Below are 15,721 nucleotides of genomic sequence, written 5' to 3'. Positions count from 1 at the left end.
GTGTCCATTTAATTTTAATTCCAATCAGAAAAACAAAACGGTTATTTTCACCATTTCTTCAGAGGAATTTCCCAATGTCATAGACAAAGCAGAGCAAAGAAAACAAATATCAACATAAAACAATGATGGGTGCTATGATCTGTGTGGAGTCTTTTGTATATTGTACCAGTAACACTGGTATGCTGACTCTGGTAAAATAACAAATGTCAGCAAAGGTATTTCTTAGCCCAATTTTCCACCGTTATTTCTGAAAAAGTTATGTTTGCTTTGTATAGTATGTTGTTGGTTTTTGTTATGTGCAATCAACTTAACATTTTACAAGTGTTGGTTTCTATGATAAAAAGCACTTTATTGTTTATCAGCTACATACAATGGTATCAGTTTTGAACATTTACAAATGTTATTTTTTCATCTTCTATTTTTTAAGTTTGGAAACCTGGATCCAATATGTCATGTTACCAGGCTCTGTTAAACCTCAGCTTCATAACAAGGACTGGCACACATTGCCAGCAGATGGTAAAATAATCCACAGACCTGATGCTACCAGATTTACAGTTTGGGCTTGTGAGAGGGATAGCAGCACAGGGCAAGTGGTTCCATGATGCAATTTTTGCATATGTTGATGGAGTTTTAATTGACTTCTCACCCAGGGCTAATGGTTTGATTAAAAAAGCGCATCTTGATTAGTACCTTTTTTGATAGACTATATCTGTATCGATACGCTTTTACTATATATACAGTGGAACCCACTTCTTATGATTTTCAATATTAAGAATTTATGCTTATTATGAAATTTTTACCATGTACCGAATATTCCCTGCAACAGTTTAGTGGAAGAAAAAATGGGTTATTGTAATACAATCTAACATTTTGTGTTATTTTCTCGTCTCTAAGGGTTTTTGTGTTAATTTTGTCATCTCTAAGGGTTTTTTGTTTATTTTCTTGTCTCTAAGGGTTTTTGTGTTAATTTTGTCATCTCTAAGGGTTTTTTGTTTATTTTCTCATCTCTAAGGGTTTTTGTGTTAACTTTCCAGTCTCTAAGGGTTTTTGTGTTAATTTTCTTGTCTCTTAGGGTTTTTTTGTTGATTTTCCGGTCTCTAAGGGTTATTGTGTTAATTTTCTCTTTTCTAAGGGGTTTTTTTTAATTTTCTCGTCTCTGAGGGTTTTTGTGTTAATTTTCCGGTCTCTAAGGTTTTTGTGTTAATTTTCTCGTCTCTAAGGGTCTTTTTTGTTAATTTTCCGGTCTCTTAGGGTTTTTGCTTTTTACTTTGTTCTGAAAAACAGAGCTAAAAGTGATTAGAAATTAACTTTTGAATGATACCACTGTGCATAGGTCAATGAGATTTACGTCTATCAGGACATCAGTATATTGAATTGATAATTTATGTTACTTTCAGTTGTAATGCAATTATTCACTAATAATATCCTATTTTTCATCTCTTATTTTCATCGAGCAATATATTGGACTATTATGGTAGTCTCGCTTTGGTTAAATATTTACAGCGATTGCGAAACAAGTTACTTCAGCTTATATTAATCAGTCTGTTGGCCCAGATGTAAGCACACAAGGTCTTATTGTGGGAGGGAACCGAAGTACCCGGTGAAAACCCCATGTGGTTAGGCAGGTGACCATTTACCTTTTCATGTACGTTCCGGGAATTGAACCCCGGACGGCTAGATGAAAGGTGAATCCGTTACCACTGTGCCACCCGACCACTCATCTCTCTGCACCATTTTGTTCTGGTACACACAAACTAAATACATGAAGCTTGTTTGGTTAATATAAGAAGCAGGTTCCACTGTCTGTAACTTGCAGGGAAAAATGCCATAAAATTTTAAATAATGTGAAGATAAAAGTCTTTGGATCCAGGTTTGTTTTTATGACCCATTGTTGGCACTTTAGCAGAGTCACTCAACAATTATAAATGTTGAAGGTTGATGTCTGTATCCTCTGTGGTAACATATGTAAATTACACAGCTTTTACAAGCTGCTTTTTGCTGGTTTGATTTTTATGTATACTTTAAAAAAAATATAAATATATCAAATTAAAATGTTTGAAGCTACTACTTTGATGTTGCAGAATTATACTTAAACTGAAATATGACAGTGTATTTACGTATGTACATGGTGTAATGATTACTAGTGTTATAAAGAATCAAAGAGAAGGTCTTACTGTTGTGAAATGATACATAGAAACTTGAAACAATGTCCCTTGTTACCGATGGTTAACCAGAATGGATATGCCCAAAATTGTGAATCAAACTCGATGTTAATGAAAGTTTAGAAAATATAAACACAAGAAGGATTTACAAGGAGACCATTACAAATTACTTAAGGAACATCATCCACTCTCGGGCACGTCTTGAATGTGGGCATATACAGACTCCTGCACACCAGTGTATGAACTGTGAAGCATCTATTAAGTAGTTTCATATTAATCTGGAATGGCGTTCCAGAGAGGCCTAATAAAGCTACTTGCACATGTGTGTGTTAACAAAGGGGAAAAATGGTTTGAGATTGCTTTTGTTTACAGTAATATGTTCAAGGAATATGATGAAGTCATAATTCACTAATCTACTATTGGTGGGAAAGCATCTCTCTAAACGATCAGTAATTACTCCATTACTGGTTACAGCAAAATTTCTAAAGATATGGAACAAAAATCAAAAACTCTCAGTGGTTTTGAAAGTATTGATAATTTTTGTTGAATCAGGAAAAAAGAAGGATTAGAAATTACGATAGTTTCCACTCTTGCACCAGAAAGTTATGATGTATAATCCTTGATGGTTTCAATGAACTTTGATTTACTACATTACATGCCTAGAGTACAGTTAACGTGTGTCTCATTAATTAAGTATTATTTTCAAAGCTTTGCTTGTGTTCACCCATTGTATTTGAAAACTGCTATCCCACCAACCTGTCTGAACTATCTTAGTGTTACAATGTCACTACTTCAGGTAGTTGGAGAACACACTCAGAAAAAAAACATGTCAAGCTTATCCTAGTATTATCTCAATAGTTAGACAAAGAAAGATAACTCTAGTACATCAGAATGGTGGAAAATTCCTTAAAAAGGACAATGTAGCCTTAACATATATATAAATACACATGTATTTCTTTGTTTTACATCATAAAGTAGCGAAATACATTGAACATTTTTGCTGAGTAAAACTCAATTTTACTTTTGTCAGATTGTTTAGTTTTTGTTACAATTAGTGGACACGATTTTTGATGCAGGAGTATATTACTATTCAACACATTGATTTTTTTGTTTGCATTTTTCTTTACTTAAACCATTTTAGCATTTTCAGTTTTCACATACTACTGAACAGGTCCATTTCACTAACTGCAAATTAACCAGTTTGCATGGTGAAAAATCTTGAGATAGCATTTAGGTACTGACAAAACAAAATCACTTAAAATCTTTCATTACAATTCAAGTATGTTTTTTCTGACACTTCCTTCTTGATACAATTACATGTAATGATAAAATATTCACATAGTAACTGTTTTGTCCTAGTGAAAGTCATATACTCGATAATTTTCAGAGTTCTTTTGTTAATGTAATGCCTTTCACAATTTTTGAAAGTCATTCCTGTTGGTATCTTTGTGTTGCTCACATTGAACATTGGGAAACTGACAAAAATGGGTTTGTCCATTAGTGTATCATGGCCAGAAGCTATACGGTATGGTATACCTGTCTTATCCGTTGAAGAAGTCTTCCTGATTTCATCCCAAACCGTTAATTCTTAAACCTTGGTCAATGTTGAAAGTTAGATTAAAGCATTGCCCAGAAGAGTTCAAGTTATAATGTTGTTCCACTATCTTACCATACATGGTGTTGTAGACAAGTTACAATGTTGTTCCACTGTCTTACCATACATGGTGTTGTAGACAAGTTACAATGTTGTTCCACTGTCTTACCATACATGGTGTTGTAAACAAGTTACAATGTTGTTCCACTGTCTTACCATACATGGTGTTGTAGACAAGTTACAATGTTGTTCCACTGTCTTACCATACATGGTGTTGTAGACAAAATACAATGTTGTTCCACTGTCTTACCAAACATGGTGTTGTAGACAAGTTACAATGTTGTTCCACTATCTTACCATACATGGTGTTGCCATATATACCGTTTCCCTTGTTTCAAATTAGAAAGTGCACAGGTATATGAAGGGGTTGTACTCATTATACAACCTGAATTCCTGGATCACTCTGAAAGAGGGTGCAGAGTTTTCCATTAAAATCAGATATGCACTGTCAACAACTTTGACAATGAAAAAATATGTTTGTATTTATATTCATAGTGTGTATGTTTTACCTAACGATGAAAAGTTCATACCAACATGAACATTTTGATTGTAGAATACCTGACACTTCAGACTTTTTTTCATGTATTTATCAAAAACTTTTCCTTGACTAATAAAAAAAATGTCTTTTTCTTGAAATATCAAAATTATCTTATAGTGAGGTATACTTCAGGATAAACAATGCTTTACTGTGACATGTACATGATGTTTTAAAGAGTACTAACAAAGTACATTGTACATCTACATTGTTACTCACTTTAAAGACATTTAAAAAATGCACAATTAGTAGCATTTATCCTCAAAGAAAGGACAATCTCTGTGAAAAAAAAAAGATTCATTTATTAAGTGTGGTAAAATAACCCAAGAATTTATTTCTATGCTATAAAGCTATAATTTTATAAATATTCATAACTAACACAATCTGTAGATGTGTTTTATAATTGTCCTGACATGGGCACACGTTTCCACTCATTTATTAATTATAATCCATATTTGGTTGTTTCTTTTCTTCAATTGGTGAATATAATATCTTAGAAATAAAGGATCCTTGACATCTGTAACAGTTGTTGTTTTAATTTGTTCAGAAATTGTTGACATGTTTTGTCGTTATAGACAGTCGCCATCAGGGCCATTGTACACATAAAAATATTCTACTCTGGTGAAAACTTTTACAGTTCACGATGTTTTACATAAAACGATCCATTCATTCACGTTGATTTAAAATATTTATTAGTGAGTTTGGAACATGCCATGCAACTACAATCGTGTATGATGACAAGATGGTGGTTATACAGTTTAACTCTTTCGAGGCCGTAGGCAACTGAAGTCGACATGCAGACAGGTCGCTTTAGGCAACTAAAGTCAACATGCAGACAGGCCGCCGTAGGTGACTAAAGTCGACATGCAGACAGGCCGCCATAGGTGACTAAAGTCGACATACAGACAGGCCGCCGTAGGCGACTGAAGTTGACATGCAGCCAAGATATGCTTGTTTCAGCAATGCTTCCATTGTTTTCGGATATTTTCCGGAAAATATTTGGCGCTGAGCTGTACGTTGTGAGAGATATTTGGCGCTGAGCTGTACATTGTGAGAGATATTTGGCACCGAAAGGGTTTAAGGTCTGTATACCCAGAGTTAGGTCAATTTTTAACAGATGTTTTTGGCTGTAGCTTCATAATTTTAGGTTGTTATTTGAAGTGTAAATGAAATTTTACTTATCTACTTTCTTGCGGGTAAAAACATGACCCAGACTATGAATTTTATGTCTGTATTACATGGACCTGATCAATTTTACCTTAAACTGAAATGTAAGTTCAACCATGAACTGACATTTCTGATTATGGAAAGGCCATATTGTTCTATTATTTTCATAAAACTGCCATCATCTGCAAAGAAATTATGATATTGACAATTTGAAACTTTAACCTTGACCTTTTGCTTATAGCCATGAAGATGGTCATCAGCATGCCATCGTCCGGTCGTACATGTCTCTATCAAATTTTATTGACAACACAAAGAGCATCTGACATTCATTTGTTTAATTGATTCTGTTTGATAGATTTTTTTCAACATTTTGTTTTATCAACTATCAAAAATCAGTATCGCACAAACACTTACGTATAATCATTTGAGTCATTCAAAATCAACTACAAAGTCACAAAAGATTTTGCAAAGGGCCACTCTTAATATAGCTTTAAAATAAAATACTACATAACTTTATATCACAAGGAGGCTTATCAACTAATGACCAGATTAATGACAGCTGGTGAAAGGAACCACCAGATTAATGACAGCTGGTGAAAGGAACCACCAGATTAATGGCGGCTGGTGAAAGGAACCACCAGATTAATGGCAGTTGGTGAGAGAAGTGGCAGTTGGTGAGAGGAGCAACCAGATTAATGGCAGCTGGTGAGAGGAACCACCAGATTAATGATAGCTGGTGAGAGTAACCATCAGGTTAATGACAGCTGGTGAGAGGAACCACCAGATTAATGGCGGCTGATGAGGGGAACCACCAGATTAATGGCGGCTGGTGAGAGGAACCACCAGATTAATGACAGTTGGTGAGAGGAACCACCAGATTAATGACAGCTGGTGAGAGGAACCACCAGATTAATGGCGGCTGGTGAGGGGAACCACCAGATTAAAGACAGCTGGTGAGAGGTGCCACCAGATTAATGCCAATTGATATTTTAGGAGACCACTTGACAAGTCATGATTTTCCACAATTGATCTTAACCTTCAGTATACTGGCTGTTTAAAATTAGTGACACATCATCTAAACCTACATATTGAAGCCATAATTTTTTTTACTAAACCAGCTTCCTACCATTTTGGAAAGACGTTTTGTGACCTAAACAGTGAATTCTACCTCGAACATCAATGTTGTATCACATAATAATTAAAATAAACCACCAAAGCGTTGTTAATATGCTGATGTAGCAGAATCAATAATACACTGTTATCAGTCAATGAAAAGAGTAGTTACATCACTTACAATCTAGTTTCTAATAATCCATTTGAACTTGCCAATGAAAAGTGACATTACATCGATGACAGTAACACTATCATCTGCCAATGAAAAGTGTTGTTACAATACCAACATGTAAAAACTTTTTTAAAAATGCATAGTAATTCACCACTGAAACAGTACTCTTTACAGCAATAGTTTTGGTAAAAGAGCTGGTCACTCCTGGCAAGATCAGCTGTACTGACATCTTTCTACAAACAGGCATCTTATTTCTGAGTATCATGAAAGTCTGAACCATCCAAAAATTTTCCATGTGTAGTCGATGATTTACTCCTCATTTCTCTTCAAGAGCAAGTCTGTTTTAAATATAGTTTTTAATGTAGGTCTTAACCATCTGAAAAGAAAGATGATAAGAAATTATTTACTTTTTTATGAAACACACATAGTAATGTGTATGTATAGGTAACTCTTCAGTAAAAGTAAGACATTTTAAAACCATTTTATTGATTCAATCTTGTGATCTGCTCGTAGTGTGAATTCTGTAGGTTGGGAAATGTTACTATTTAGTAGCAAGCTTAAGTTTAAAAAGTCATTGTGATATTACAATTTTAAAAGGGTAAATGTCCTATTGTTTTTTCAAACATTTATACATTAAATTATTGTATCTTGTCCAGATATCTCCTCCCTCAGTTTTAAAATTATTATTATTCAAACTTGGAAGTCTGAAATCACATGAGATTGTGTTCTTGTGAATAACATATCGATTCATAAATATTTCAAAAAGTCATTCCTTTCGTTCTTTTCAGCATTTCAATGTAAGTTTCCTCAGATTTTCCACTCCTCTCCAGCTTATATACTTGATAATTGAAATAAATACCACTGTTTTCCCTCTTTACCGTTTCCATATCTGTATTAATCTTGGTACAACTGACCTTTAATATTTATTTGGCATTGGAGACGGACGTATTGTTCCGCAGTACTTTTGGTTCAGATGTGTGTGACTGTTACACTCAAATAACATAATTAGCAGTGAATTTGAAGATTTCACTGAAATATGAGCATTTATATACAACACTTGTTTTTGTACATTTGTATTAAGTTTTCAATGCATTTTTTAACTGATTGAATTCTGAATTATACCTTGATGAATTGTGGGCTGGGGGCCTCTCACTGAGTAAGGTAGGTATAATGGATCATTATTCAATCTAAATATAACATTAAAAATATCATGAGTATTCCTGCCAGCTGTTCTACTGGGGGTTACCCTCATTTGTAGAAAACTAAACTGACACAATGAGTCACTGCAATGAGTGGTCAAGCTATTCCAGTAAGGTCTACAAACTTAATTGATTTGGACAGCAGTAACTTTAGTGTCTTACCTCTGTTTTCTTGTCTTCTCCTCGATCAACACAACACTGACGTATTTTTCTAAAATTGTAAAATAATGATTTCATCAGATACAAAATTGTTACAAGAATTGTTACAGTTAAACAGCACCTTGATCACCTACCATTATACAACTCAAAAACTCTGTCACAAATTCTGAATTGTTTCTCCTTTACATTCACCATATGATGGAATAAGTAAATAAATTAAACACCATCTTGCACTTTCAGAAAATCGCTGCTTTATAATGGGGTAGAACAGCTTTATAGACTTTATTTTTTTGTTTATGGTTTCAAAATGGAGAATTAATGGGGAAAAAACTATTACTCACACACAATATGATTTTGTAAATCCAATATTTTCAGCTCCTTTCTCAAAATATTCCCTGAAACAAACAATGATCAGAAAATGAACTTTAAATACAGCTAAGTGCTCATATATGCAGAAAGTCACTGATCTATACACCAAGGGTCCAAACAAACTCGAAAATCTGTAATTTTTACCTTGGTACAAACAATGTCCCAACATCTGTACTTTTTACCAACTCCCCTTACTCCTGAGTGCAAACACATTCAGACATTTGTACTATTCACCAATATCCCCATACACCTGGGTACAAACCTGTTGTAACGTTTGTACTATTCACCAATATCCCCATACACCTGGGTACAAACCTGTCGTAACGTTTGTACTATTCACCAATATCCCCATACACCTGGGTACAAACCTGTCGTAACGTTTGTACTATTCACCAATATCCCCATACACCTGGGTACAAACCTGTCGTAACATTTGTACTATTCACCAATATCCCAATACACCTGGGTACAAACCTGTCGTAACGTTTGAACTATTCACCAATATCCCCATACACCTGGGTACAAACCTGTCGTAATGTTTGTACTATTCACCAATATCCCCATACACCTGGGTACAAACCTGTCGTAACGTTTGTTCTATTCACCAATATCCCCATACACCTGGGTACAAACCTGTCCTAACATTTTGTATAATTTCTCATCAGTTTCTCGTCTAGCAGTCAACAAAGGGACAATCATTGGTATACATGTCTTTTACCAAGTATTGGTGTAGGAGTCTTATCCTAATCTATAGTGCAGGGGACTTGTTTCAACCAACGGGGTAAGTTTCTTATCCCAAAAACTGTTAGAGGTGCCTTATCCTAATCGCTGATGCCCGAGTCTTAATGCAATCACTGGTGTATATATATATTATCAGGTTTTTTAAACTATTTTGAGAACAGGTCTTTTTATCTCACTTTGGGAAGAAAATCGACCAATCAGAAAAGGAAATTGAAGGTGTTCACTATATATATACAGAGAATCAGCCATATTATAAAATAAATATGACTGGAAACTGGGCCCTTAGAATGTCCCCACCACAAAAAAAAAAAAAAAAAACCCACAAAAACAAAAAAAGCTCTGATTATCTGATGCCCTTGACATACTGTATGAATTTTTGGGCTTTGGCAATGATGTAGCTTTTCGAGAGAAATGAATTTTTGGGATGATATAATGTAGATGGGTATTGTGGAATTTTGAGGTGAAACATTTGAAGTAAAATGGTGTGTTATGTTTTTCTGGTGAATCATCTAGCACATGTTATAGGTGGATAGAGAAACAGAAGGACAATAAACAATCAAATTATTTAAAATTAGTGGACTAACTTACCATGCTTCTTCAAAGGAGCCAGTCTTTAAATTGATTTTGCTTGCAACTTCTAGATATCTCATATCTGCACGCATTATCTTTCTCCTACTCTTAACTGTCCTGAAAGAAGAAATTGTTTCACGGAGGTTCTTTAGAATAATGATGATAACTTTTCAAATTTCTTCAGAAGTAAAAGAAGACAATGCACTGGGATCTCAGCATCCACATGATCTTTCTCTGTTCTTTATAATTCCATTTTTTCCTTTTTCCCCTTTCTTTCTTCTTATTTGCTTATGATTATATAAAATTTACGAATATCTCTTAAGAATATTGATAAGAAACTTTTACAGTTCCAAGATGGAAGTCTGTCAGACATTTTGTTTTAATGACAAGTTCAAAAATCAGAGGGACACACCTAGAGACAAAAAGGAACCTGTATATGAAATTTCCATCAAGTTCCTCTAAATCAAGTGATTCCAGAGGGATCTTGGTGCCCATCATTGTTTGATCTTCTTTAAAAGTTGAATCCTTCCCTTCTTTTGTCTCTGTTCCTCTTATTTACTTTTATTTATATAAATTTGAGAATTACTCTTAAGAAACACTCAAGAAATAACAATAATAATATTCAACTATGAAATAAAATATGGAGTCCTGTCAGTATTTTGTTTCTCTATCAGTTCCGAAATCAAAAGGACACAATAAGGAACCAATATACTACAACTCAAAATGAGAAGAAATAGCAATGATAAACTTTAAGACTCATAATACAAGATGGCTGCTTGTTGGCCAGTTTGGAATTTTCTTTTATTAGTCCCAAAATCAAAAAGATACAAAAAGGGACCCAGGAATCCTTACATATGAAGTGATGCAACAAGTACTTCTACAGAAATAGAGGTAACCATCAAAAATCCAAGATAGCAACCTAACAGTTATGTTGTTTTTGTGATCAGTCTAAAAATGGAATATTACACAACTAGGGACCAAACCTTCTTCTAATGAGGCTCAAAATTAAAAGTGAGCAAGGCGAACCTACATATGAAATTGGAGAAAAACTAAAGATTCATCCTCTACTTTCATAGTCAGAAACTAAATAGGCTACCTGTGTGCCATTTTGTCACCATTTGGTCATAAGACCATCTCAGTGAAGAAAAAAATAATGCAGGCCACATTAACGATACTGTGATATGTAAGTATATATCATGTTTATTTCAGACTATATGTACACCAAGATTTTCTAAGTTTTGGGGATGTAGGTACTAAATCTAAAATTAAGTGATATATATGCACATTATATAGAAGTTAAAAATATTCAAGAAGAAGAAAAAGAATCATGTTACGAGGAAGAAATATGATATTTATTCTACTGGAGTAGAAGGACTCAAGAATTTGTGTCTTGTCAGAAAGAAAGTGATCCATATAGGGCACTCACATTTCAATGCCAGGCCCTTGATATGCTTACCTCTCAAATTTGTCTTTCTTAACAATATCAAAGACACTGCAGAGATCTTGCAACAGCTAGAAATAAATATTGAAGACATTAAATCCTTTTTCAAATATAATCAAGCACTGAAATTACTGAGAGGCTAAACATGTTGGATATTGAACCCACAACCAAACTTTGTAAATGATTATAAATGGTTTATTTTGCTACTGTAAAAAACTGTGCAGTTTTTCATGAAAAAATTAAAGGTCTAAAGTGGGGAGTGTGCACACTATGTAGTTATAGGATTTTTCAATTTTTCGTGAAAAGATAAAAGATTTTTCTAATCTGCCACAATTAACTGTTACCAGACAGCCAGAAGACTAAATGGCAGAGAATTTCCTTGTAAACAATACATCACAATGAGAAAGAGACAGCAAATTCTCTGTAATGAAAGCCTCAAGGCTGGATGGTTACATTAACCATCACACCTACCTTCTTTTCCTGCCATGAAGTCTTGTTGGATTTGCCTACAAAGCTGTTTAACATTGTAGTACATTTTGTAACACAGAGAAACAAGTTACAGAGCCTTTTACAGGCTAATGTTGGAGTAAAGGAGCCACAAGTTCTACATTTTGGCCTTTAACTGTCAGATCATATGCACCTTGCTGAGTGACAGGTACCACTGAACATAAAAATACAGCCTTCAGGCTTTCATTACAGAGAATCCCCCTCATTCATCACATTGTGATTCTTGGATGTCTGGGGCATTTTTAAAGAACAAGGTCATAAGTGAAACCAATGTACAAGATTTGCTACAAACAGTTAGAGCATTGAAAAAAAGCTCATTTGACAAGTCCATCGCTTTCTTTCACTGATAACACTAACCTCTGGGGGATCATTGATGGTATCTATTAACTCCAATGCCAGCTGTACACGACTGTCATCCAGTTGTTTGATATTGATATAGAGATCTAAAACAGAAATAGATATATGTAAACACTTAAAACAACAGTTATTGTTAGGTGACCCTCTATGTAAATTGGAATTAAGCACTTTCAACTGACACTAAGAAAAATTGCTAAAAACTTTGTAACATGTCATTGACCAGTCAAAACTGTCAACCAACAAAGAGTATCAAAATAAAACAATGACAGACCAGGAGGAGGGATCCCATGGTGTGTCTAACTTTATATCTCTGAACTATAACACTGACAAGTCAGGGGGAATTCCACAGTGTATCTAACTTTACATCTCTCCCAACTAATACACTGACAGGTCAGGAGGAATTTCACAGTGTGTCTAACTTTATATCTCTGAACTATAACACTGACAGGTCAGGAGGGGCCACGCAGTGTGTTTGACCTGACATCTCCCTTCTATAACACTGACAGGTCACGAGGGGCCCCATAGTGTGTTAGGCCTGATATCTCTCCCTACTATAACACTGACAGATCAGGAGGGGCCACACAGTGTGTTTGGCCTGACATCTCTCCCTACTATAACACTGACAGGTCAGGAGCTGTCCTGCAGTGTGTTTGGCCTGACATCTCTCCCTACTATAACACTGACAGGTCAGGAAGGGCCCTGCAGTGTGTTTGACTGGACATCTCTCCCTACTATAACACTGACAGGTCAGGAGGGGCCACGCAGTGTATTTGACCTGACATCTCCCTACTATAACACTGACAAATCAGGAAGGGCCCTGCAGTGTGTTTGACCTGACATCTCTCCCTACTATAACACTGACAGGTCAGGAGCGGCCACACAGTGTGTTTGACCTGACCTCTCCCTACTATAACACTGACAGGTCAGGAGGGGCCATGCAGTGTGTTTGACCTGACCTCTCCCTACTATAACACTGACAGGTCAGGAGGGGCCATGCAGTGTGTTTGGCCTGATAACTTAATTGTTATCAAAACCTCTTTACTACATTTTACCTTTATCCAGTATAAATGTGACAGAGGTGAGATGGTGATAGCATGGAATAACAGGTGTGAAATGCAGGTCTTATCGGCCATTTTCCACCTTATACAAGTTGTCCCATCCACCTGCACACCACATGGATATTCACTCAGTACTGTAAATACATTTCCTATCTATGACAACAGGAACCACTTCTCTGATCTTTTTCAGAATTCAAAAAGGAGCCCTGTCCTCCTTCCCCTGAGAGCAGTGATCTTACATTTAAATAGGATTGATTCCCCTTCTTCCAAATTAGGCAATATCTATCTATTCCTACAGGAGAAGTAGGACTTTAAAGAATTTACTCTATTTCCCTTATTGGGCCTACCCCTCCCAGGCCAGCATGCTGAGACCTAATATTTATACAAGATTAATTCCCCTTCATCTAAACATGATTAAACAACATTGATTCCTCTTTACCAAATTTGGACAATATCCATTTATTCATATAGGAGGAGTAGGATTTTAAAGATCTTGCAAAAATTCCCCTCTTGGGCCCTGCACCTTCAGTCCATGGGGGCTGAGAACCAATATTTCTACAAACTTGGTCCCCTTTCTCCCAAGGACGCTTCTGACCAAATCTGGAAAAAAATCTGTTCAGTATGACTAGTAGGTGTTTTTAGTAAAAAGTTGATAGACACCAGATGGACGACAGATGCAGTGCCATGGCAAAAGCTCAGCGACCTTTCAGACAAGGTGTGCTAAACAGGGTGGTCTGATGGTGCAGAGGTAATGACTTGCCTTTTGCATAGGCATCAAGGGTTTGATTCTCTGAGCAGACGTGAAAGAATATGGAGGTCATTTGCCAAACCACGTGGGTTGGCCCAACAACAGTGGCTAATATAAACCTATAGCTTGTTTTGCGATTGCTATAAATTAAAAATTTACATTTATCAAAAAATTTAAAATTCAGATTCTAAAAGTTTTCATTAATAAACTTACCTTTAAACAGTTTAGGTACATATTGAAAATTCCTTTGTCCTTTGAACTGTTTAAAAAGTGCATGAAGCGGTAAATCTTTGGGGCTGATTTTCTGAAAGAAAAAATACGAAGCAACCATAAACACTTTGTCAATAAAAAGTTTCTAAATCCTACCACATTTCTAAAGTTTTAAGTGTTTAAAGACTTTTGCCCTGTATGTAGGGCATACAAATTGTACCTACTGCCCCAATGATATAATCATAAGAGACTATTATTTCATTAATCAATAGTCTCTTATGACAAGGGACCTTCTCTTTTAAAACAGAAAAGGTTTTTCTTGTAGTGATACTTTGTGACCATGATTTCATATCTAGGTTCTGTGTGATACTGTGTGACCATGATTTCATATCTAGGTTCTGTGTGATACTGTGTGACCATGATTTCATATCTAGGTCCTGTTTGATACTGTGTGACCATGATTTCATATCTAGGTCCTGTTTGATACTGTGTGACCATGATTTTATATCCAGGTCCTGTTTGATACCAGAAAAGAGTACATTTTCTCTTTCTGATTAGAACCAAAATCAAAAGAGGACAACTAGGGACAAAGGAGAACATATATGATAAACTTGGGAATCACCCATTGTGTACGTAAGAAATACTGATAACAAACTTTCATAGTCAAAATCCAAGATTGCCTCCAGTCAGCCATTTTGTTTTACTCATAATTTCTAATCAAAATGGCACAACTAGGAACCATGGGTTATCTATAAATGAATTTGAAAATAGGTCCACCTATAACTTTTAAAGAAATACTTTCATTTTCCAAATCCAAAGGCAAGATGGCCACCTGTCAGACATTTTGTTTTCCTAATCAGTCTCAAAAATCAAAATGGCACAGCTATGCCAAAGATTAACCTACATATGAATTTTCTCTATCCAGTACTTCTCAGAAATAGTGATAACACGATATCTTAACGGACGTAGGAAAGTTGGATGTTTTACCATGGATATAGGGCAATTTGAATAACCCACCATCATGCCAAAGGTTAACCTACATATGAAATTTTCTCTATCCAGTACTTCTCAGAAATAGTGATAACACGATATCTTAACGGACGTAGGAAAGTTGGATGTTTTACCATGGATATAGGGCAATTTGAACAACCCACCATCATAGGCCTACCCCTTAGGCCCGTGGGATGGAAACTTTATAATTCACTAGTTTGGTTCATCTTAGGCTACAGATGGTTTCTCGAAGTTTTGTTGAAATCGGTTCAATGGTTTTTGAGATGAAGACGAAAAGTAAAAAGTTTATGGACACACCATGCTGGAAATGGGTAAACGCAATAGGGCACCATGTGACTTTGTCTCAGGTGGCCTAAAACCTTATAAAAGTAGGTCACATCAATATAATTTATCACTGGTGTTTTTCATACCAAACAGATTTCAAGTGACCTTGAGGTTCCACTGACAAGCCTTCAGGTATCATGACAACAATTATTACCACCATACTTGAGTCATGATTTATACTTGGCAAATTAGAGAAGACAATAAATATGTGACAAAATGCTGGT

The 15,721-nt window shown here is 35.4% G+C and overlaps 1 protein-coding gene across 1 annotated transcript in view; it reads right to left on the bottom strand.

Annotated features, from left to right (window-relative positions):
- Positions 1 to 5,838: 5,838 nt before the first annotated feature.
- Positions 5,839 to 15,721, bottom strand: part of LOC132544025 (small ribosomal subunit protein mS39-like) — a 45,816-nt gene continuing 35,933 nt past the window's right edge. The window contains exons 18-24 of the mRNA XM_060207585.1: positions 14,166 to 14,256; positions 12,147 to 12,232; positions 11,298 to 11,353; positions 9,860 to 9,958; positions 8,503 to 8,556; positions 8,165 to 8,213; positions 5,839 to 7,179 (exon numbers count right to left, since the gene is read on the bottom strand). Coding sequence (XP_060063568.1) covers positions 7,147 to 7,179; positions 8,165 to 8,213; positions 8,503 to 8,556; positions 9,860 to 9,958; positions 11,298 to 11,353; positions 12,147 to 12,232; positions 14,166 to 14,256 — 468 coding nt within the window. The 3' untranslated portion in view covers positions 5,839 to 7,146. The remainder of the gene's footprint in view (positions 7,180 to 8,164; positions 8,214 to 8,502; positions 8,557 to 9,859; positions 9,959 to 11,297; positions 11,354 to 12,146; positions 12,233 to 14,165; positions 14,257 to 15,721) is intronic.

This window comes from Ylistrum balloti, unplaced genomic scaffold (genome assembly GCF_031769215.1).
Source record: "Ylistrum balloti isolate Yb309-2 unplaced genomic scaffold, AGI_CSIRO_Ybal_v1 Utg369778, whole genome shotgun sequence".
In the NCBI taxonomy this organism is placed as follows: domain Eukaryota; kingdom Metazoa; phylum Mollusca; class Bivalvia; order Pectinida; family Pectinidae; genus Ylistrum; species Ylistrum balloti.
This window is presented reverse-complemented; position numbering and strand designations above follow the sequence as displayed.